Here is a 26,479-nt window from a genome sequence, read left to right on the forward strand (position 1 = left end):
CCAGCGCAGTCACGACTCAGGAATCTGCCAAGTAAGAGCTGTACATTGGCAACACGAGCACAAGCAATGGCAGTGGTAATGCAGAATGTGATAGGGAACTAATAACGGTACTGGTTCAAAATGGAAGTACTACTTCGTACTAAGGCTGGGCAATATGGCCACAAAATCATATCTCTGCATTTTTTGGTTGAATGGCGACATATCTCGGTATTTTATACGTTTTCTACATGGATAAAAATGATTGTATTTATTTAAAAATATGTATATTTCACATCCTGCCCAATGTTGTCCAACAAACAATGTTCATATTGAAGGCTGTGAAAACAAATATAGTGAATGTAACCATGCAGGCTATGCCATTTAGACTATTATGTGCAAAAAATGAAAATAAATAAAAACAAAAGCATATATATATTATATTAGCCTTGATTAACCCATTGCAATAGTCACTTTACAGTTACTGCTATCATAAAACCTCACTTACTTGTAGGTTTAAAATTTCAAATATAGCACATTTATTGTCCAACTACAAATATTTTAGCAATATGTATATTTTAGTCAGAATTATCATACTGTTTGCCGAAGTCTGTTCATTTAGCGGAGATTCACTTGCATAAGGCTTGTCCTCTCCTGACAACAAAATGGAAATATTTGCATGACTTTCTAACATTTAGTGAGAGTGAGAATATACCTGTGAAACTTAAGTTATACACTGAGGAAAACACCAAAACTCAAACGTATGTATCTGTATACATGTATCTGTCAGAGCATCTAAAGGGGCAAGCCGCTTTAAACTATCCGTGTTAACTATATCTTATGAGTTATTATGAAGCCCTTGATATAAAGCATGGCTCATGTTTAGGACAAAGTGAATTATGCACCTTCCCCGCAGCAGCACACTCTGCATCCTCCGCTATTTTTCAGATGCGCTTGTATCAAACTACAGTACAGTATATCGATATAAACGGCATTCCATATTGTTTGTAAGAAATACATCATACAAACTCGATATACCCCCAGCCCAACTAAATGGAGGAGAATTAATTAAGAACTACAATAAAAAACAATTATAGTTCACTATTCATTTTTTTACATTATATATGCATATAATATTTATATTGTAAATTACATATGCATCAATTTTATATTCAAGTTTTTTCATTATGTACAAACACGCATTTACTGACTTTTAAAAAGATCCTGATGTTGAAAAAAGCAAGTTCATGTCGTTATTTGTCAACTACTCAAATGCAGATTCAACATGAGCTCTTTCAGACTGTCCGCTGTGACCAGTGACCGCTCTGAGACCGGCAGTGAACTCTGCTCAGAGGTCATGAGAGTCTGTCACTCCGCTGTCAAGCTTCATTGACGTCTTGATGTAAAATCCACGAGGTGAAGCTAAAATGTAGAACTAGAGTTTTCGAGCTGATGGAGAGGCACTCGAGGGAGTACTGCAACCACAGCCGTTGTCAGAAGTAACATCCTTTTTCAACTGACACTAAAGAGCATTTCAGACACTAAAAACGGACAACCAAGGCTAAACGTTTAAACATGTGAGAGGAAACAATGAAGTTGTCCAATATTCTGTTGATAATTTCAGACTAATTCTAACTGAAGTTCTATATTTTTATTCAAAGACAAAGCAATTCTGATTTCTGTGCCAGTCGAAAGGCTGAAACAACCTAAAACTAATGTAGGTCTCATTACATCATAGTCATAGTTCAATCATGACAACTCACGGAATAGTTTTAACGTTATTGAATATGGAGATGTTAATGTATTTGCTCTTCGTAGGACTAGATTTGCTAAGCTACTGCTACTGTAGAGTAGAGATGTGACGGTGATAATATTCTCCCACCGGTTAATCGGCATGTGACAACACGGGTAATATCGGTTGGGCGATGTAAATTTTTTTTTTACATCGTTTATAAAAAGCTGGTGCGGCAGTGTGCACTTCACTTTCACTTTTAAATTAGCGTCAATTCATCCTTCGCAGGGAATTTGATTGACATGCGATCTGAGTCTGACCAATCAAAATCCACCATTTTTGTCCGACAAAGCAGTCAGGAGAGTTAGTAGATTAACGTTGGTGGATTTGAACTTGGCTTTAACTGAGGCAATCTGTCATGACACATTAAAGAGACACAAAACAGTAGGCCTATTTATTGTTTAATTTTCTTTGACTGACCAAATTTGAAAGTTGAGACTTTGTTTCATATTAAATATTACCTGCTCGGTCCTGCCTGTCAGCGCGTTATCAGTGTCCTCTATTCTGCTTGAGAACATGGGTTAAATCCGAAATCGCCCCCTAAACCCTCATTCACTAAGTTAGGCCTATTCCCTACGTTAGTCCACTTATACTGTTCACTTGTGAATGAAAACGAGTGAGCGAATTCGGACAGCTGTTGAGCGTACATAAGCTGTACACTCGTGTTATGGTTTGTTCAAGCCCGAAAGAGAACTCGATACTGACGCGCGTCTTTTCTGTGGGTCATGTGTGTGTGTAATAGGCAGGACTTACAGCGCGGTCTCTTTAGTCTTGTCACGCTTGAATGGTTTAAAAGCATTCACATTAATAAGAGCGTGATCATACAATGCTAGGTGACAGAAAAAAACGGATACTGCGTAATTGCGTTAAATATTTTTAACGCTTTAAACTCTTTTTTTGCCGTGCCGTGGTGGGCAAGTGATGAAACACCGGTAACACCGACTATCGTAGCAAGCCTACTGTAGAGAAAGTATGGAATAGAATCAGAATCAGAATCAGAATCAGAAAGAGCTTTATTGCCAAGTATGCTTGCGCATACGAGGAATTTGTCTTGGTGACAGCTTCCAGTACACATACAATATAAAGTGACAAGACAAGTGACAAGTAACATAGGTATAAATAAAAAATAGAAAAAATAAAAATAAAATAAAAATAAAAGATTATAAATTATAAATATATATAAAGTTATAAGGTGCTATAATGAAATGTCTGAGGGAAGTATTGCACATGTTTGTTCCACAGTAGGGGAACATTAAGTGTTCATGAGGTAGATGGCCTGGGGAAAGAAACTTTTCCTGTGTCTGGTTGTTTTTGTGCTCGGTGCTCTGTAGCGTCGACCAGACGGTAACAGTTCAAACAGAAAGTGTGCTGGGTGTGACGGGTCCAGAGTGATTTTGCGAGCCCTTTTACTCACTCTGGATGAGTGCAGTACTTTGAGTGTGGGAAGGGTAGTGCCAGTGATTCGCTCAGCAGTCCGAACTATCCGCTGTAGTCTACGGAGGTCGGTTTTGGTAGCAGAGCCGAACCAGACGGTGATGGAAGTGCAGAGGATGGACTGGATGACAGCTGAGTAGAACTGTACGAGCAGCTCCTGTGGCAGGTTGAATTTCCTCAGCTGACGCAGGAAGTACAGTCTCTGTTGGGCTTTCTTCACAATAGAGTCTATGTGAGTGTCCCACTTCAGATCCTGAGAGATGGTGGTGCCCAGGAACCTGAATGACTCTACTGCAGTCACAGTTCTGTCCATGATGGTGAGTGAAGGGAGTGCAGGGGGGTTTCTCCTGAAGTCCACGATCATCTCCACTGTTTTGAGCGTGTTCAGCTCCAGGTTGTTATAACTGCACCAAAGAGCCAGCTGCTCCACCTCCTGTCTGTACGCAGACTCGTCACCGTTCCGGATGAGTCCGATAACAGTAGTGTCGTCCGCAAACTTCAGGAGCTTGACAGAGGTGTCTTTAGAGGTGCAGTCATTTGTGTACAGGGAGAAGAGCAGTGGTGAGAGAACACATCCCTGTGGAGCACCGGTGCTGATGGTGCGGCTGTCGGACGTGATTTTGCCCATTCTGACTAGCTGTTGTCTGTCTGTCAGAAAGCTGGTGATCCATTGACAGATGGAGCTAGGGACAGAGAGCTGGGTCAGTTTGGTCTGGAGCAGTGATGGGACGATGGTGTTGAAGGCAGAACTAAAGTCCACGAACAGAATCCTTGCATAGGTCCCTGGTTTGTCCAGATGTTGTAGGGTGTAATGCAGTCCCATATTGACCACATCATCCACAGACCGGTTTGCTCTGTAGGCAAACTGCAGGGGGTCCAGCAAGGGTCCAGTGATGTCCTTCAGATATGCTAACACCAGTCTTTCGAATGACTTCATGGCCACAGATGTTAAGGCAACAGGTCTGTAGTCATTGAGTCCTGTGATCTTTGGTTTCTTCGGGATTGGGATGATGGTGGAGCGTTTAAAGCAGAAAGGGACTTTGCACTGCTCCAGTGATCTGTTGAAGATCAGTGAGAAGATAGAGGCCAGCTGGTCAGCGCAGGTTTTCAGACAGGCTGGTGAAACACCGTCTGGGCCTGGTGCTTTCCTTCTCTTCTGTTTCCTGAAGATCTGACGCACATTATCCTCACTGATCTGAAGTGCAGGGGGGGAGGGGAGGGGGATGGCTGGAGGTGTTGATGGCTGTGTAGAGAGATGGTCAGGGCGGGTATGGGGTGTCTGATCGGGGGTCTCAAATCTACAGTAAAAGACATTCAGCTCGTTCGCAAGATGCTTGTTGCTGTCGATGCTGGGGGATGGTGTCTTGTAGTTGGTAATGTCTTTCAGGCCTTTCCACACTGATGCAGGGTCGTTGGAGTAAAACTGGTTTTCCAGCTTTTTGGCATAGCTCTTCTTAGCCACTTCAATCTCCTTTGTCAATGTGTTCCTGGCCTGATTATACAAGATCCTATCCCCACTCCTGTAGGCATCTTCTTTGACCTGACGAAGCTGTCTGAGTTTTGGTGTGAACCATGGTTTATCATTGTTGAATGATAAGTAAGTCCTGGTAGGGATGCATAAATCCTCACAGAAACTGATGTATGATGTTACAGTCTCTGTGAGCTCGTCCAGATCGCTGGCAGCAGCTTCAAAAACACTCCAGTCAGTGCATTCAAAACAGGCTTGTAAGACCTGCTCTGTGTCGTTGGTCCATCTCTTTACAGTCCTTATTACTGGCTTAGCAGTTTTAAGTTTTTGCCTGTAAGTTGGTAGAAGATGAACCAGGCAGTGATCGGAAAGTCCTAGAGCTGCTCTGGCGACGGAGCGATATGCATCCTTTGTTGTGGTGTAGCAATGGTCCAAAATATTATTGTCTCTGGTGGGGCATGTAATGTGCTGTTTGAATTTAGGCAGTTCACGTGTGAGTTTTGCCTGATTAAAGTCTCCGAGAATGATAAGAACAGAGTCCGGGTGTTGTTGTTCTGTTTCTGTGATCAGATCAGCCAGCTGTTGCAGCGCCGTACTCACGTGTGCTTGCGGTGGAATGTAAACACTGATGAGAACGAGCGAGGAAAACTCCCGCGGCGAGTAGAACGGCTTACAGTTAATGAAAAGCACTTCCACATCAGGACAGCACATCTTCCTTAACACAGTTACATCAGTACACCACCTTCTGTTGATGTAAAAGCATGTCCCACCACCGCGCGTTTTCCCCGTTGACTCCATATCGCGATCCGCTCTGAACAGCTGAAAGTCCGGTAGATGTAACGCGCTGTCCGGAATGGCTTCGTTCAGCCAGGTTTCCGTGAAACACAGAGCAGCAGAGTTGGTAAAGTCCTTGTTTTTGCGTGAGAGCAGAAGTAGTTCGTCCATTTTGTTAGGGAGAGAGCGGACATTCGCCAGATGGATGCTAGGCAGCGCCGTTCTGAATCCGCGCTGCCTGAGCTTCACGAGTGTGCCGGCTCGCTTCCCACGCCTGCGCGTCTTATACTGTTTCCACAGTGCAGCGGCGCAACCGACGACAATGTTCCGCAAAACGCCAGAAGAATCAAAAACTGGTTGGTGATCAGTTGGTGTGCACTGCCGAATGTTCAGCAGTTCGTCCCTGGTATAACTGATAGCGAATGACAAACATAAAACAGGACAAACTAACAAAAACAGTGTAACAACTGGAGAGCTCAACACCGAGGCAGCCATCCGCGGCGCCATCTTGGATCGTATGTTTTGAATAGATACATAGACACGCTGTTGTGATCATGTAAGATATGCTGCTGCTGCATAAATAGACAAAATAGACATAAATCCCGTAGCAGATCTAGGCAGGTGGAGCTGGGGGAGGTGGAGGGTTTCAGAGGAAGGACTAGCTTAGATCAAACAATGAACCAGACTATTAAAATGTTGAGCGAGCAATCTTATTGACTGAATCTTGTGAATCTTGAAGCTTCTGACCAATCAGCTTTCATGAATTAACTATTCATTATTTTGTCCTTTTCAGAGCATTATGACTGACATGTCCTCAAATTTTTAGAAATAGCTAATCATATTTAAAGAGTTGTGTTTTGCATGGCTGCAGAATGAGGAAAAAAATGGGTCTGTGAAACAACTTTAAGACCAAGAAAAAGCTTCTGCCAGCTGGTAATGTTGGCAGTGGACTGAACAACTGTGCAAGCAGTGAGCAGTAATCCTGCTATGGCTAGCGCCCATTACCTGACTGTCATCAAATCAGGACTACTGAGTAAATATCCCATCACAAAATTTATATTAAAATCAAAGTGGAAATGTTTTTCAGACCGTTCCTATGCTGCTGGGTCATGGTCTAAATGTAAATGGTCTAAATCTAAAGGTCTGTGCTGGTAAAACATAATGTTAGTAAAAAAATAAAAATAAATAAATAAATAAATAAATAAATAAATAAATAAATAAATAAATAAATAAATAAATAAATATTATATAAAATATTTAAAAGATTGTATTTTAATAAAATAAAAAGTAAAAAATATAATTAATAAAATCATAAAATAAAATAAATAGAAAATACAAATAAAAAATAAAATAAAATAAAATAAAATAAAATTTCTTGGACAGAAAGAGAAAAAACACTATCACTTTCTTCCAAAAGTGACACAACATGACAGTCCAACATGAAAGTATGCATGCGTGTTTGTTACAGTAAATTAAGGTATGTATGAGTCTGTCTGTAAATAGAAATCATAGCTACAGGAAGCAGCATGGAGGAGAATGCATTGTATCATCAAAGTGTAGCTCTTTCTCTCTCACACACACACACACACACACACACACACTGCTGTGAATGTCAGCTGATGCTTACAAATGTATCCAATATGCACACACAGCAGTCGACGGTGAGTAAAAATGTGTGTATTGAGGATGTAGTTAATGATTAGCCATGTTCAGTTTCACAGCTGCTTGTGTGTGTGAAGATCTGGCTGTGTCTAAAAGCGGGGCTAGTTGATTGATCATCTGCAGTAGTGAAAAGCAGGTTACTGCAGCAGCTAACAAAAACACACACACCCGCTCGCCCTGCTCCATTACGTTTCCATCGTTCTCATTCTCTTCCCTTCCCCCTCCACCTCTATCCTCCATGTTCTAGTTTTTTTTTCTCCTTCTTCCCATCATTTCTACTTTCACTAGTTTCTGTTGAAAAGACAAGCACTGCTCGTCAACATGTTTTGGATGCTGGTATGTTGGTGATCTTACCAATATTTTTAAAGGGACAGTTCACTCAAAAGTAATTCCATTATCATATACTCACCTTCATGTCATTCTCAACCTGCATGACGTCTTGCTCTTAAAATATATTTACACTACCCTTCAAAAGTTTGAGGTCGGTAAGATTTTTAAAATGTTTTTTGAAGGAAGTCTCTTATGTTCAAAAAGATTGCATGTATTTGATCAAAAACAGTAAAAACAGTAATATTGTAAAATATTATTATAATAAAAAAAAAAAGTTTTATATTTTAATATATACTTATAATCTAAATATAATTTAGTCCTGAGATGCAAAGTTGAATTTTCTGCATCATAACTCCAGTGTCACAAAATCATTCTAATATGCTGATTTGCTGCTCAAGAAAGATTTACTATTATGATCAATGTTGAAAACAGTTGTTCTGCATAATATTTTTATGGAAACCGTGATACATTTTTTAGAATTCTTTGATGAATAAAAAGTTAAATAGACCAGCATTTATATGAAACGGATTTTTTTGACATTATAAATGCATTTACTGTTATGATGTGTCCTTGCTGAGTAATGTGTCCTTGCTGACCCCTTTTGTATAAAAATATATTTATATATTTACTGGAATGTCCATGTAGCTGTTTTATACAAAGTCAGTGGTAATGGGGACAAATTTGTTACCATTCACTTATAGAAAAGAGCAGTTTGGACAAAAGAGACTTTTGTGTTCCATGTATGAAATTAGGCAATACAGGTATAAGGAACGACAAGTAAATTATGACAGAGATTCCATTTTTGGGAGAACTAGTCCTTTCGCTTAACCACCAAGCCTCCCTTTGTCAATCATAATGATGATGCTAATTGACCAGCATTTTGCCAACCAAACCAGCACTAACCAGCATAAATTAGCTTTTCAGGATTTTCACTCCATCATGGATTCTTCAGCCTCTCATCTCCTCCTCCTCCAGTCCATATATCTTTCCACATCAACCAACACCGAGCTCTCTCTCTCTCTCTCTCTCTCCTCTAATTTTCCAATATTTCAAAGCCCAGGGGAATGGAGTAATGGAGTCACATGACCCTGCCCTTCTTTAGAACTACAATACTACAACACACCCGTCTGTCTCTCTCTCTCTGCTTCCCTGTGAGGTGACATTTCAGACGTGCCCTGATGGTTGCTCCCTAAGGTGCTGCTGTGATCTGCCCTGTGTTTGAGAATCCGTGTGTGTGTGTGTGTGTGTGTGTGTGTGTGCTCATTAAGGCATGAGGGAGCCAGCATTCAACCAGACCTCTGCTGTGTGTGTAGTGTTGTTTCACACAGAGAGTTCCAGAGGGGGCGTGTTTTTCTCTAGGCTAATTTAGGCCATGCAAAAAGTATATCTTTTAGCATACATTTTATGAATAATGTGCAGTCAACCAGTCATAAGGCAATCTAAAGACAAATCATCTATTTTATTTCCAAGTTAAGAGCTTAAAAAGGCCATGAAATGCTTAATAAAACAGACAAAAGTCTGCTTTGTCATTTCTAACTGCATGTAAAAGTAAAAATAATGAATAGTGTAGTCTGTATCATGAACAAATGACTCTTTTAATTAATCTGTCAAAAAGAGCCACTCCAATTTTAATGTTCAGTCTTTCACTAAACATACAAATTATTACACAAAAATATTTGACATCAGAACTCCACCATCGACCAACAGAATCAAGTATTCCAGAGAGTCATCTGACAATTGTTTATATTGACTCATAAATCGAGCAGCTCAAATTATATTTAATTTGGTCTCTGCAGTTTGTATACAAGAGCAATGACATCAGACACCATGCAGTGAGTGTGTTTGTTTAACTCACCCCGTGAGCACCACTACAAAGTCCATCACGTTCCAGCCATTTCTCAGGTAGGAGCCCTTGTGGAAGGCAAATCCCAGCGCAAGAATCTTAATGCCCGATTCAAAACAGAAAATAGCAATGAAATAGGGCTCTGTGTCATCCTGTGAGAGAAAGAAAACACACAGTACCTGTATTTATTAACAAGTGACTCTCAAATTGTCCTGTGCATGCTTGAACAGAAAGGAGCAGATGAAATAATGTTTATATGGCAGTGTTAAACTATTCTTTTACTATGTATATGTGTGTGTGTGTGTGTGTGTGTGTGTGTGTGTGTACACCTGATATTCACTACATTATGGGGACCAAATGGATGGTTTACCCCACAAGGATAGTAATACCACTAAATTTTGATCTTATTGGGACTTTTTTGGAAAACAGGTTATATATCATACTAAATTAAGTGTTTTTGTGAAGTGTATACTTTGAAGTGCATTTGTAAAAATAGTATAAAAATAAAGTAAATAAAGTTGTAAATATTGTAAAAATGCAATAGAAGTCTATGCAATGTCCCCATTTAGATAGCTAAGCATTTAAGTAAATGTGTGTGTAAGTGTGTGTGTGTGTTGCACTTTACCAGTCTTTCTGACAGTGGAGTTTTGTCTCCATCTGGTAAGTGTTGTTCAAGAGCCAGTACGATGCAGTTGGCAATGATGGTGGTTAAAATCATCCACTCAAACGGAGTAAGAGGCAAAGTTAAGGCTCATATCAAACATATTTATATTTCAAAAGTATTTTTTTACCATAATATTAAAATCACCTTGCCATCATAAAAATGTATGAACTTTGCAATGTTACAAAAATAACCAAATATAATGTCAAAATATTAATTTTATTATACTATAATATTACTAGAAATTGTATTAAGGAATTAATATTACAACAACAACAAATCATGCACATAATGTTGTCCGCTTGCAGAGTTTGGATAAACCATGCGCGTTCAAGTGTAAGTGATACGGAGCTGTAGGCCTGGGCTCACACACATACATACAAAAATAAACACACACACACACACACACACACACGGCTGCAGGGCTGTATAAAATAGATGAGTGTGGAAAGATTCAGCCTGGCTGTAATAGAGCACTCATTATCCAGTTACTGTGTGTCTCTTTACCAGCTGCCACTGGCACTGATGCCACACACTAGTGATGTCCGGTTCGTGAACGAATCGTTCTTTTGAATCGGTTCTTTTTAGTGAACCGGTCGAACCAGTACACTAAATCGGACTGAATCGTTCAAAACAGTTTGCGTCTTGCGTCAGCGCTGATCCACAAGTTACCAATGTAACTCTTTCGGACATGCCTGACAGACAGTCCCTCCGACTCGAAATAAACCAATATCCCGGAGTATATTTTACTCCAGTAAATCCAACAGTTGACTGAACTGAGACATGCTGTGCTAAGAGAACTGATGAGCACGAGCAGCTGATACTGCGCATGTGCGTACTACCGAACGTACAGGTACAGCGGTTCTCAATCACCAGTACAGAACCGAGAACTGTTTCTTTCGGACACATTCGACATACTTTAGCCTACCGAGAGCTGATGAGTTGAGCATCCGTGCAATTTTTTCAGAGGGACGAAATGCATGTTTCCTAAATATTTTGTTGAACATCAATAAGTGTAACAATATTTAATAAGTGTAAGTGTAAGTGTAAATAAGTGTACAATCACATAATTACTGTCTTATCACTGGATTATTTTAAAGATTGGAAACACAATGAATGGATTGTAAAACTGTCAAACTAAAGATTTATTATTATACTAAAACATTATTTTCAGGAACAGCTCATTTCATTTCTAAGTAAGTTGATATAAATCTTTGACGTAAACTCCTGCCAAGGTTTTAAGGGTGCAAAGTAAATGTTTAATGTGTTAATCGAAACATAACGTATTAAACATGCATCGACTTTTTAGTTTTGTCGATTGTATATTCAGATTGCAGCAGATCTCAGATCAGCACACACAGCCCTATGCTACAGTTCTCGAGTCAAGAACTGGTTGTTGCAGCATTTCTCGAATCACCAGTACAGAACCGAGAACTGTTTCTTTCGGACACGTTCGATACGGAGAACTGATGAGCTGGAGATACTGAGCATGTGTAATAACACCGTCTCTGAAAATGAACTTTCTTTCGGCCAAATGATCAGAGGCGGACAGAGTACACAGCTTCATTACTTGAGTAAAAGTACAGATACCCCTTGCTAAATTTTACTCAAGTACAAGTAAAAGTACTACAGTCAGATGTCTACTTAAGTAAAAGTACTAAAGTACTTGTTTTTAAAAGTACTTGAGTATCAAGAGTACAAGAGTACATTTTCTGTAACATTTTAAGATGATTAATTACATGGATAAACATGTTTGCATTACACTATATGATGACAAGCATAAATCTACATTCAAACTATTATAAAGTTCATGAAACTTTGATACTATATGTACTGCGTATATTTAATATATTTCAATACATTGCAAAAACGTATTCTTAATCAGTATTTTGTCTTGTTTTCACTAGAAAATATAAAATTTCCAAATATATATTTAAAACAAGATACACTAACTCAAGAAGTTTTAGAAGATAAAAAAAAAGTATAATTATAAATAAATACTAATAAACATTTTTCTTAACCTACTGATTATTCTTAAACATAAAACTCAATTTTGTAAGATTTAGGCTAAATATAATATAATATAATATAATATAATATAATATAATATAATATAATATAATATAATATAATATAATATAATATAATATAATATAAGTGTTTGTTTGCCACAAGTGTTAGTTTTCCTACATCTTGAAACTTTTAGTCTTACAAATGGGGACAATATTTGTAGGATGAACAAACAATGTTTTTGGTCATCACATTAAAAATTACATGAAATATAATAAATGAATATTTGAGTTTTGAACTGCTGGAAAAAGTTGTGTGAAGCACTTGAAAGTTCTTAAAATGCGCTTGATTTTCACTCTCAAAAGGCTGTATGAACCCTGAAATGAATAATGTAAAAACATTCTACTACTTCTGCCACAATACCATGGTTACAGTTAGCACTACTACATTAAATCCATGGTGAACGTTGGTGAATTGTGGACTGGAAACCCTTCTAGCTGAGAATTCTGCACCAAATTTGAATGTTTCTCACTAGATTTTGTAGCGATGTTATTAATTCTGTGGCGAATTCAAACTCTTTCTCACTGGATCTCTCAGTGCTGTGTAGTAACAGTGTTGTGTGTTTCTCATATGCAACAGAAATTGCAGTTCTATCAGTTGGGCTGATGACCTTGAACAAAATTTAGTCACATCAGCAGGAAAAAGTTTGCAAAATGCATCATTTGGTCGCAGTCTGGAGGCGTGCATATGAGCATGCCACGAGAATTCATACCAATCTGTCTGTATACTGCATGTAAACTGTTCAAAGTACATCAGTTATTTTGTGGTGCAAAAAGAGCAAACACAGACCTCTAAGGGACACAAGCTCACATCATGACTAAGTCCTTACACACAAACACACACTTCATGCTTATTCAGAGCTTATTGAAATCACCAACAGACAGTTAGCTCAGGGCTAACATGGCTAGCAGTACAATGCATGCTGGGAGACTTAAAGTGGTATCCATGGCAACCACTCGAGCGCTGAAGTGAGCATGTGCAGAGCGGTTGTTCTGAGAAATGAAATGCGAGCATTTGTGCAAACCCTTCACGGCAGAAACCACAGACAGAGATGCTGCAGAGTGCTGCACACTAAACTACTAAACAACTGAAATCTTCCTTTCTCATTTCAACAGTCTTCTCTCTTGTTCTGTTTCTGTACAAGGGTAATTGAGAGAGAGAAGGAGAGAAAAATAAGACAGAGAAGGACAACAGAGAGAATGTAGATGTATTTAAATGAGGAGGAAAAGAAAAGGAAAGGCAGGGAGAGCTGGCAACAGAGAAAGAGAGAGAGAAGAGCTGTTAAATGGAAAGTTGGCCAGCATTTGAGAGTCTCTACTGCATCTCTCCATCAGCAGTTTAAATGTGTATTAGACTAATAAGAGGTAGTGATGGTGCCAGGTCCCTCTTTCAATCTCTTCTGCTTTAATTAAAAAGTCTGCACACAGCCAAATATATACAATGTTTTCCTTCTATATACGGTATACATATTTATCTCTTCTTCTCAAAAACATACACGCTTAGTTAGCTACACAGTAATAATAATAATCTTTTAATAAAAATAATAAAAATCTTTTTTTTTAAATATTAATCAGATTTTTTATTTATTTTTTAGTATCTAAATAGCCTTAAACGATGATAAATTTAATTATTTGCAGAAAATTCATCTTAAACTGCGTTTTGCAAATTATTCTTGTTTTAAGCAGGCTTTGTTAGATTCAGCTAACTTCTAAAAGGCAACTTAACTTTTTTTTAAAGTGTCCCTGAAACCTTCCCATGACCACTTCTTGTCCCTACTTTCCCCATCACCTCACACACACTAACCTACTGTACACTCCCTCCCATGCACACACTGCATTATTAAGCATCAGCATATTAATGCTTGACTGCTCACAACTAAAAACTCCATATTACATTATCAGAAAGCAATCCAGAGGAGAGGAGAGTCGTCTAATACGGTCAGTTAGACCTCCAGGCTTTAGAAACTTTTCATGGGCATCGTTTAAACTTTAAAGGACAACGAGTCACAAGACTTGCATTGTCTGCACCTCCCATTACGTCATTGTGCATTCCTTTATTGAACTCAACTTTGTCATATTTGTAACAACCCTTGTTGCCAACTGAAACTGAAAAGGACTGACCTTTAGTTACGCACCTTTAGTTTGTGTGTGCAAATGTTTAATCTGAAAAACCAAGCTCAAATGAACACTTCTGCCACTTCCTGCGAGAAATAACAGTGAGAACTTCATTGTAAATTTGACCTTTGAGTTGACAGCACTTTGTTAGTTAATGACAAGAATTACACATCTTGTAGATGCATGGGTTTGATGGACATATACGTGTTGGCCAGGGTTTTTCTATCTTTTTTTTATTTTTGAGGGGTTTCTGCGCTCTAGATTTGAGCTGACTGTGTGCTTTAGGGGGAAACAGAGCTGATGAGATGCACACAACTCAACTGAAATAAAACAAACAACCTTACAAATTGAATGAAAGAATCCACAAGACTCAGCAAGGGCTCTCGCCAACTCGCTTTCCCATTGTCTTTGGCACACCGTGGTCCTCCTGTCTCCATCTTTGCATTTTCCTTTCCTCTTCGTTTGCTCAGTTTTTCCTGCAGAGGGACCTGAAGCGAGCGTGTGTGTGATCCATCATGCTAAAAAGCCTTCAGTTATGAATTCCCCCTCCTGTTCCATATACGCTACACTAAAAATAGATACATGACAGATTAAAGAGTCTGCTCCTCTCCTCCTTGAAACCCATTTCTTTCACTCTGTCGCTCTCTTTTTCTGTATTTTATTATTTGTGACGTTAAATTCTACTGCATCCTGCTGCGTTCGGGTCTTTAGAGGTCTAAGTGACTCTTGATTCACAGAGATTTGTTCGTTGCTCCACTGTCATAGTGCCCTCTTCTCTCATTTCCCCTCTCTCTCACTCTAACACACTCTCTATAGCTTTCTTCCTCCATCATGGATTCCTTTAATGGTTTTCATTGCGGTAAGTCTGTGTTAGACACTGAGCTGACTGCTGGATGCTAACTGCATGCTCATGAGGGCTGGTTTACTGATGCAATATGCAGAAAGATCCTGATTCGGCAGCTGGAGTAACATTACCTTCAAAACCAACACACTCATGTAAACAGTCTGCTCTAATACATCTAAAATAGTTTGAAAATTATGTCATCAGTTATTCACACTCATGTCATCCCAAACCTGTGTGACATTCTTCTATGGAGCACAAAATATATATATATTTTTAAATGTCCAATAGCCAATGTTGGTTTGGACCCCATTGACTTTCATTTTATGAACAAAAACAGTGAATATCCCTTTACGTACTGCTCTAGATTCCACTCTAGATTGAACAGAGAGATGGTATCAATATCTCATTGACATTAGCCTGTAAAATGTCTTAGTTTCCATTCACTGTAAATCTGTCCAAATATGAAATGAAATCATATTGGAAAACAATCTAATTCAAAATCTAAACTAATTTCCCCAAAGTTCCCAAATTTTTGCATGGTATATATATATATATATATATATATATATATATATATATATATGAAAGATTGTGTATTTTTAAATTAATTGCAATCCTGCAACTAAAACAAGCTCAGTTTAATTTGATTATTTTATGAAAACTGACTCAACGCTGTTTGTTGGTCAGATTCCACTGAGCAATCAAAACAAACGTGTCTCTGCTTTACATAGAAACAGCAGCACACACCATCCACCTGTGAGATTGGAAACATATATGTGTTTGCTGCCAGTGATCATATTGATCTATTCTGGCTGAGAGTTTGTGTTGTGTTGTGATATCGATATAGACTGTATGGAAAAACATTCTTAGGTTTCAACCACAATTTCAAGCTGTTCTTCTTTACAGCTATGATCTGTGTGCCTGAAATATTAATATAATGACCTGCTTACTTTCCAGAACCTGCTGGAAATTGACCAAAAAAATGTTGTAATTATGAAATAAATTCTGTACATTCTGTAATAGTGTAAATGAGAACTTCCCTTACTGCTCTCCATCTCTCTCCTGCCTTGTTCTTCGACTTTTTCTATACAAACATTTGTGGTATTATATTCTTAATCTGTCCTTTATCGCACAAACACCATCTCACCCACTGATTCGTTCTGCATCTCTTGCAATAGTGCTAAAGGTTAGTTAACAGGATGATTGCAGCTCTAATGTGCAGGGATGTAAAATATGATTCATACTCGATATGAATATAGCAGAGACCGTTTCTTGTTGTCATAATTTCATCTCCAGGAAATATTTTTTCAGGGAAGGTTTATTTTTAAGCCCAATTTCTGTAAGAGCACATACCTTACATTTTGACTACAAAAAAAGTCAAAGATCATCAAAGATCATTGACCAGGAACGGAGATACAGTTTCTGGGGAACTATATGGTGTAAGTTGTCACATTTGGTTTCAGCAAAATTTTGATGACAAAACAATGATCAAGAACAAAACAAAATTGAATCAGCTAAAATGTTAAAGGTCATACAAAAATATTAAACTACTGTTTTAGCCAACAGAAATGTCTCTTATGCTCACTAAGGCTAAGGGCCCTATCTTGCACCCAGCGCAATTGACTTTGTACACCGACGCATGTATCATTCCTATTTTGCACCCGCGCACAGCGGACTTTTCCCTCCACAGATGCATGTCGGTAAATTAGGAAATGAACTTGCACTCCCGGGGGCGGTTCAGCACAAAGAGGAGGCGTGTTCCGGCGCAAACGTTCCCTGGTGCTATTTTGCAGGTTTAGAAAACAATTCTGCCACTGACCAGGAAAAACCTAGTCTAAAGTCAGTGGTGCGTTGCGCATGTTATTCATATGCTATTTTAAGGGTGCATGCTTGGCCATAATCAATGTAACGTGTGCACAACGCGCATACTCTTTGCTTCTCTACTCTACACAGACGCAGCAGTTCCCATTTTTAGAAAACCATACATTATTACAAGGAAAAATATTAACACACGAGGGACATCATTGTTGTGTCCATGAAGATGTGAAAAAATAGGCATAAATCTAGTTTACACATTTACCCAAATTATTATATGCCTGTTTAACCGAAGCTTATTTGGGTGGGTTTCTCCCATTCCCATACAATGTCACCTCTCTGTCTTTTACGGCCCTGACGAGAACGTCGGTCTCCTCGGCTGTGAACCGCTACTGGCGCCTGGCAAATCCGCCGTTATAATAGCAACCCGCCATGGAACAAGCGCACCTGTTCTTAAAGGGAATGTGAGATGTCGCTCTGATTGGTTTATTTAACGTTACGCCCAAACCACACCTATGAATAATGAAGCTACTTCAGACCAACCCATTTTAGATTTGCGTCGGGCGCAAGAGTCATTTATCCCGCCGGTATAATAGCAACAGCGCCCCGCCCACAAAGTTACTTGCGTTTCAAGCTTGATACTTGCGTTTCAGATCGTTAAAATAAGGCTTTTACGGTAAACAGTAATATTGTGAAATATGATTACAATTTAAGACAACCATTTTTTATTTTAATGTATTTTAAAATAGAATTTCTTTTTTGTGATGGTAAAGCTGAATATTCAGCATCATTACTCCAGTCTTCAGTGTCACATGATCCTTCAGAAATCATTCTAATATGCTGATTTGGTGCACAAGACAAATTTCTTACCATCAACGTTGAAAACCATTGTGCTGCTTAATATTTTTGTGGAAACTGTGAGAATGTTTTTCAGGATTCTTTCACTCACTATATATATATATATATATAAATAATCCCAACAGTTGGGTTTGTCCATTTTTGACCCAAACATGGGTTGAAACAACCCAGCATTTTTTAGTGTTGATGATTAGAATAGAAATCTTTTGTAACATTATATTCTTACTGCTGAATAAAAGTATTAATTTTCTAAAAACCTTACTGACCCTATATTTTCGAAATTTTAAGAAAGTATATAAAACGCATGACAATTTGACAAAAAAAAAAAATTGACAAGAAATGTTAAAGTTTAGTGTGGAGGACAGAATTTCTAGCCCCACTTTCCCCAATTCACTTCTAAACCTGTGTGTGGACAGGAGAATCATGGGTGTACTGTATGTATACAGTACGTTTCAGACATTCACTCAACATTTATGTCAAATGTTTTTTCTCTATTTTCATATTTACAGTCTGTCCGTCATTTTGATATGCCTCCTTTTCACTCCCTCTCTCCACTTTAATTTCTCTCTCATTCCTCCATTCATCCTTCAGTCTTTCTGCATAATCTCAGTAAACACCAAACACTCCAATTTCTTCCACTTCCTCTTTCTCTCCAGTCTTTAAACGTCAAATCCGGCACCTTTCACACCCTGACATCTGCATGTTTCTCTCTGTCGGTCTGCCCAGTATTGAAAAGCTTTTTGTTGCTTACTCCACCCTGTTTTCTCTTCACTCCTCCTCGTCTTATCTTTTATCCTTCCCTTTCAGCCTTCCTTTCCCTCCTGCATTTCATTCTCTCCTTCTCTCGCTCTCGTTTGAGAGTGCTGCACATCAATCATACAATCTTAATTCAGTCAGAGCGCTACTGCCGCCTCAGCATTTCTGCAGAGAGAGAGAGAGAGAAGATAGAGGGAAGAAAGAACATAAACAGTGGCAGAACAGACGGAGAGAGCCCCTAGTGAGAGAAACTGAAATGGAGAGTGTGAGAAAGAAAGATGGGTGTATAAACAGAGAAGAGGGAGAATGAGAAAACGGGAAATGTGGGTGGAGGGGAAAGAAGAGATGCAGAATTTGTTTTCTGCTTGTCCTGCGAGTGGGCTTCAGGAAGTAGATTATCATCAGATGGCTTAAAAACACTCAACCACAAGTCGATCGTGTGTTCGCATATCATACAACAGACATGCACACACGGACATGCATAATAAATACTCATTTTCAGACCACATATTTGTAAAACACACAAAAAAATTAGGGTGGCCCACTGGCCAGACTGAGTGAGTTTTGGGTCTATCTATTTTTCTATCAAAAATTTAAAAAATAAAATAAAATAAAAAACAGGTAATTGTTTTGGGATCCAAACTCACAACTTGCAAGCGTAAGATGTTTCAATAGCACCTCGGATTTAAACTTTCAAAAAGGCAATAAACAAAGTTTGATTAGCTTCTGTGAATTTAATTTTAGTCAATTCAAAACTCGGATTCAAAGTGTTATTGCTGTCATCACTCAAATATTTACGGAGCCCTGCACATGACATGCAAAGAAAAAAAAAGTAACTCGTGCGCACAATTTACTATTTTGTTCCCTCGATTTACTAAACGTGCAGACGATTTACTAATTTGTTCTCTCAATTTATAAACCGTGCACACGATATAGCAAATTAAGAGACCGAAATAGTAAATTGTCCGCACGATTTAGCCTACTATTTTTTTCCTGCATATAACGTGCGGGGCTCTGTAAAAATGCATATGGAAGTCTTAAATATATATATATAATATAATATTAAATATAGAATATTAAACATGGTATATATAAAAAAAAACATACTAAACTTATTTTTGGAAATTCAAAAAAAAAATGTCTGTGATGGGTAGGTTTAGGGATAGAGGTTTAGGGACAGAATATACAGTTTGTACATCCCTAAATAAATTAGGGACAATACATGAAACTGAAAAACGAAATATGTATATTAGTTATTATCAAAAGACTGAAACGTATAGTGTACTTTTGATTTTATCACCATTTGGCCTTTAGAGCAGCCACACTGTACAAGCTCTCCATATATTTCCTGCATGAATACTGTCCACATTGGACTACATGCATTACATTACTGTGGCCAGGCACTGAGAGTTCTTTCAGTTTTATAGAGCTTCTGTATTGATCGGAGCTACAGCAAACGCACAATATGCCACCGAGCACAACCCGCCACAGTGAGGCTACATCAGCATTACTTGATTTAAACATATCAACACTTTTTTTCTTTTAAAGAAGCATTTGTGCAGTAATTGCATGTTTATTGTACTTCGAGCTACAGAACTGAATGTCACCATTTGTAATACATATTTCTCCATGTCAATACCCCTGCATTGTGCGATCGTCAGAGAACACCGTAACATTTTGGCTCCCGGGCTGAACTGAACTCTCTGAGCTTCAGCCAAGTGAAGCAAGTGCTGATGGGATTTGATGGAATGTCAATGGTCCAATGCAATCTGGGAGATCTACTGCTAACCGGTGGGGCGCACCTGCGTATGCGTCTGTATGTGTGTAAGACGCGCATGTCAGCAAGGCCAGGCCCTGATAAGAGAGGCTAAAAGCTTGCAGTCTCAGCACTGCAACTTCTAAATTGTCCCATGGGAGATTTAGGACCCCGGGGGGAAAGTCAGAGCTTGCACAACCCACCCTCCGAATGAAAAAAAAAAACCTCTCCCCAATCCCCTTCTCATTTAGAGGAGTGAGAAAAATGCTTGGGTCAGAGGGAAAAGGATTCACGGATCAATGAGGGGTATTGATAAGTTAAGACTACAGCGCGTTTGTTGATAAGGTGTATGCATGTTCTGAACAATCCACTGTGACCCGCAATAACCCCAGTTATGAAGCAAAAACAACATCCGTGTCAATTGTTACAGAAAAAAAAAATATTGCAATAATTTTATTAAAAATTTTAAAAAAAAGAATTCAAAAAAATTATCCTGAAAAAATAACTACTCTATTACTAATAATAAAATCAAAATGATTTTTTAAAATAATATTTCATAATTTATTACAAAATTATTTTTTATTATATTTTAGATTTTATAGAACCATTTTCTATCAAAGGGGTCATGATGACATGGATTTTTTAAATTATTTTATTATGTTCCTTGAGTTTCACTTATAATGCTAGTAATGTTTTGGCACAAAAAAAAAAAAAAAACATATGGGAAAAAACGATTTCTTCTCTTGACTCTCTGTCTAAAATGATCCGTTTTTAAAGTCCCCGTGAATGGGGAGTTGCAAATGACTTTTCTCCAGTGTTGTGACGTATTTCCAAGTGAAACGGAATATTAAACAGAGGGCAGGGTTTTACTTTAGCTCTCATCCTCTCCATAGCAGACTAACGGTGTGAGCACTGTAAAAAATGATTTTTTGGTGAAGTAAATACTACTGAAAAAAAACAATGTAATGTACATGAAAAAGTTAGTTCAGGCAAGAATTAAAAAAACGAAGTAAATTCCATATCAGTACTTAATTCAAGCGAGTAGAAATGAAAGCGTAAATATCAACTCAATAAAATTAAGTAAAAATTACTCAGCTTTTCTGATACTGGGGTTCCCATCATGCACTGGACCTTGAATAATTAATGAGGTTAATTTTTCACTGGTTTCCAGCTGTATTTACACTGTTTTATCATTGCTTTTGTTGTCAGGATTAGTAACTTGCCATTTTGTGACATTTCGAGTAAATTTTCTGCTCAAAATGACACATTCAAACACAAAAACGATCAAATGTTACCGTCATTGTGTATTGTCTACCAAGTATTGAGGTCTTTGCATTCACATGATGCTTAACATCTGACATGCTGTGGTATAAATTACTTAGATAATCTAAGTAAAGCACATACTATAAATGACTGGTATAATTCAATATTATTGTTTGAGTGAAATGTAACGCAAAGGAAATTTCAACTATATCGATATTAATCAACCTTTTACTAGCCAAGTTAAAATTACTTATTTTCTGTGTTACTTTCACTTAACTAGGTTAAGTAAAGTTAACTTAATTCCATATTGCAAGTAAATTGAACTTAAAGATTTCTAATTAAAACTACTGATGAATATGTTTAGGTTTTTACTTGGCAAATCTTTGTAAATTTACTAGCATTTTCTGAGTGAAAAAAGTTGGCTAGCTTTTTTCAAGTAAATCCTACTCCAAATTTTTTTCAGTGAGGAGAGTGGTTAAGCGTTTTCAACCCAAGCCATCAAACTGACGTCATCAGAAACTGACGTTGTTGGAGTCGTAAGTAACTTTTCAGATTTTGCTTAAAGATTACCACGGCAAAAAAAAAATTCTGTGTATTAACTTGCACGGATTAATTGTTCACCACAAGACTAGTGTAATATGCGCTAACAAAGTAAATAGGGACAATTTTGATTTCATGTCAACTTTAAGGGGCGGCTCCTTTAAGGTTTGTCAGTAAATGCTACTGTTATGATTGGCTGACATCATTGCATTGGAAACGGTATCAACACCTACTAGCTACTGCACGCGTTTTGAAAATTCTATCCGTATAAAACTGTCATTTAGTATTATGAAATCATTTACTTATGTTTTGTAACGCAACTGCTGTAAGATCAGTTGGCTGCTTTGCTTTCAACAAAAGTTTCTTTGCGAACTCTCCACTACAGTGTTCCTTGTTTACAATAGTCTTGTTGCGGTAGTCAGTGTTACCGGTGTTTCACAGTGCTCGGCCGTACACCGATTACATATGGCCACCTCGGCACCACCCCCACTGTCGTTTTGCTTTTTTATAGAAATAAAACTATTTAGTTCAGTTTGACAACAGAACCAACAATTATAAACTGAAAGTGTCTGCTCTGCTCCATAAAGCTGCAGAGTCGTAGCACAGAGCAGCAGGAGTCAGATTTCACTTATTATATGACCAGAGCGAGACAATGGCGGAGGATTTTGGTGTGCAACAGATCCTGAGCGTCACTGACAGTTATCTCATCTTGTAAAATATGCAGTCAGTAGCGCTGCTCCCTTTATACACAGAGTACGCATGACCGCGAATTCGGAAGCGAAAGTAAACAAAGCATGCACGCATTCAAATGTGACCCCACCCCCACCTCCAGTGTTATCGGTATAACCAGTGCTGTCGCAAGTTTATAAACCTGTGTGAAAATTTCCTCACGCGTGGAGTATGTCAGAAACTGAACGCGCATCTGTATACTGTATCCAGTGTAGACAGCATCAGTAATTATAACGTCAAATGTCAGCCGTTAAGCAACTGAATGCCAGTGGGCGGGGCCTACGGTGCAATAATGTATAACTATTCGTCGATGTCTTGCTCTGAAGGAAGTCATATGCAAATGCATTTGCCCGTGTGATGTCACAGATCCCACAATATCCAAACGAGCTGTTTTTGGAGCTCAAGGCAAACGTGATTTCTAACGTCATGACCCACAAAAATGCGTGAAATCAACACTTATATAAGGAATCAAAGATACAATTGAGTACAATTGATGCTAATATGAATTTAAAAACACCAGGTGTTCAGATGTAGAAACAAAGTATATCTGAAATCCACTCTATATCTATGTGAGATATCTATAAATATATCTGAAAATAAATATTTGAAATCTTTCCTATATAGTTTTGACGATATGAGGTTATTCAGGTGAAACATTCATTCAGATAAGACGATGTCATCTGACTGACACGCACACAGATTTTGAACTTGAACATACGTTCCAAAATATTTTTTTTCTTTGATGTTCTGCTTTTAGAGCTCCACACAGAACACAGTGTTGAAATGTCCTTGCATTAATATAATCAAATAAAAACAGCTTACAGTGCAACATCAGGCAAAGTCTAGATCTCCTAAAAATAATCAACAGTGCTTAAACAAACCACACACACACACACACACACACACACACACACACACACACACACACACACACACACACACACACACACACACACACACACACACACACACACACACAGGTGTGGACCAGGCAGTGAGTCACCCTTGAATCATGATGGACACAGAATTAGCCACATTAGTTATTTACACTCTATGTACTATATATGGAACCAGATCATCATCTCGGGGACTTGGTCCTTCCCCTATGAAACCTTGTTTTTCTCACAGTGGCCTATTTGCATCTCTGGAAAAAGGAAAGAAGTTTAACTTCTGTACTTCTCTGTCATCTTTCAGGAAAGACTGTGATACTTGCATGTGATTGCTAAATGTCACTGAATCAAAGGAGCTTTGCATTAATTAACAACTTTTGCACTGTAAAAAAATGATTTATTAAAGTTGCAAAATACTGTTTCTGTTTTTTTACTTCAAAATTTCACATTTAATTCAATGTGCATTTTTATGGAAACTTATTGTGAAATTTACTAGCAACTTCTAAATAAAAATTGTTTCTACGTCAAGTAGTTTTTTACAGGAGTTCAGGAGTTGGCAGCACATTTGTAGATAGTTTAATGCTGGGAGTAAGATGCTAAGATGTTGATAAGACCTCTGTCAAAATCTAATGCTGAATTTAATTCAAGTGACCAGAATGTGAAAAATCATGGAATCATTAGTTTGGAAATACTACAGGATATGAGTGTAATTAAAGGAATAAGAGATTTCCCAACTGTCAAACGGTTAATTAAATCAGGGCTTGTGTCTTCATGCAGGAGTATAGCAGTAATTAAGAGGACTCCATTTTACAATTTTTTTTTTTTTTTTTTATTACCATAATTCGCTGGATGCCTGAAGCACGGTGACCACAAGCTTGTCCCAGTTACTAGAAATAGAGCCTGACTGAAAAATTAATTAATAAAAAAAAAAAACACTGACGACTGACAGAGAGAAGAGTGTCTGCAAAGGAGTTGAAACCCAATTAAACTACATTTTATACTGCAAAATGTCACGTAACTGATAATCACAGCTGAGATTTCTAGAATACGCAACTTGTTTAGTATGAATGCAATTTCAGCCTAGTAAATCTCGACACATTCATGGAGGGATTAGTGGATTGAAGGTTTGACCTCTGGGATCTCTAAAGACACTTGACACATATTGATGACTGTGACTGTTCCCATCAGAGCATTAGCTGCTGTCCACAAACATGTGCAACCAATATGTTTGGAAAGAATGCCACAGAGATGATCAACATCATCTTTAAGCTGTTCTACTGCATTTGAATATTTTATTCACATCATCAAGTATTGTGTCTGTTTAAACAAAGCAGTTTTGACGAGAAGATTTGCACAGGGCTCCACAGAGCGAGCATTTTAATTGCATTAGCGACTTAAAATAGATCTGTGTGAAACGTAAAATGTATTTAACAGTGAATAAAAAGTCATTTAACAGCACGTGTGTGAATAAAAAGCCATTTTTGTCAAATTTAAGGTCATAACTTATGGGTAACTTATGATAAATTCTCAATTATCATTTTAAGAGGTCTTAAATTTGAGGCCAGAAAACAGGAATCGTGATACGGCCTAATGTGATTTTTGACAATGATTTACTTCAATAGGTATGAGTGCTGCACGTTCAAAGTACAAAATACGGTTGCTTATTCTACAGGCTCGTGGTTTCAGAGTAGTTTGCAATCAATTAATACCGCGCATATGGTTAATGAATTATGAAATGAATTTTGAATGAATTTTGAAAATGTTTACTTTACTTAACTTTTGTATTGTAATATGTTTTAGATGTTTGTAAGCATGCATATTTGATCTCCCTTGTATATTTGAATGAGCCGCTGGAAGAAGTAAAGACATTTTTTTAAAAAATAGTCCCAGTGTATTTTGGGCCTTGTTTATAAATAAAAGTACTGCATTATGCAGAACATTTTTTTTTTCTGTTTATTATTGGTATTTTGTTACAAAATAAACTTGATCTGGCAGTTAATTTAATGTTTAGAATATACATAATTTTTATAATTACTAAATAAATACAGTTTGAAGCAGAAATATTTTTTTAAAAGTGTCGTTTTTGTATTCAAACAAATTAAACCATTTTGCCTGTAAATGTCTCCTCGTAACCCTTAAAAAATATTTAATAAATTTTCATTGCACACCTAAAGTTCTTTATGCACTCCTATTTCAAATTAGGAGCACGTGCTCCTGGGGAAAAAGTATGCGTCAAGCCCTGCTTCAATGTTCAAAACAATCATGAAAATTTTTTTATCATGGTTTCCACAAAAATATTAAGCATCACAACTGTTTCCAACATTGATAATAATCAGATAAAAACCAATTCAGCATATTACAATGATTTCTGAAGATTCATGTGACTGGAGTAATGGCTGCTTTTCAAACACAGGAATACATTTTATTTTAATTGTATATATATTATATATCCTGTATATACACGTATATATTCAAATATAAACCAATTATGTAAAAATGCATCCTCGGTGAACATAAGAGACTTCTTTACAAAAATATGTTTGATTTTCCACCAGATGAAAAAGTCTGATCACTTAGAAAAACTATTTGAAGAATAGATTATGTCAATAGCACAAACAGTGTGGGATGAGTTATGCTGAAAAATATAATACTATAAATATTTCACTAATAAACCAGTTTATGGCTTTGATATTGGTTACAGATATAGTTCAACAGCCTGATCCCAGCTTGCTGTGACCCATGACTTACCGAAATCACTGTCCTCATTACCACTGTGCCCTCCAGCATAAGACTTAATCCCAGGTTACTGCAGGAAGACCGTTGCAGTAATTAATGTACTGTAAAAACACATGTAAATGACTAAACATTGGAGTGAATTCATTTTCAAAGGTCAATATTTGGCCA

At 37.6% G+C, this 26,479-nt stretch overlaps 1 protein-coding gene across 1 annotated transcript in view; it reads right to left on the minus strand.

Moving 5' to 3' along the window:
* The window catches only part of cacna1ab (calcium channel, voltage-dependent, P/Q type, alpha 1A subunit, b), a 140,318-nt gene that overhangs the window by 75,391 nt on the left and 38,448 nt on the right, over positions 1-26,479 (minus strand). The window contains exons 4-5 of the mRNA XM_084101344.1: positions 9,905-10,010; positions 9,292-9,431 (exon numbers count right to left, since the gene is read on the minus strand). Of these exons, the coding sequence (XP_083957470.1) occupies positions 9,292-9,431; positions 9,905-10,010 (246 nt within the window). The remainder of the gene's footprint in view (positions 1-9,291; positions 9,432-9,904; positions 10,011-26,479) is intronic.

This window comes from Abramis brama (genome assembly GCF_963993115.1).
Source record: "Abramis brama genome assembly, chromosome: 23".
NCBI lineage: Eukaryota > Metazoa > Chordata > Actinopteri > Cypriniformes > Leuciscidae > Abramis > Abramis brama.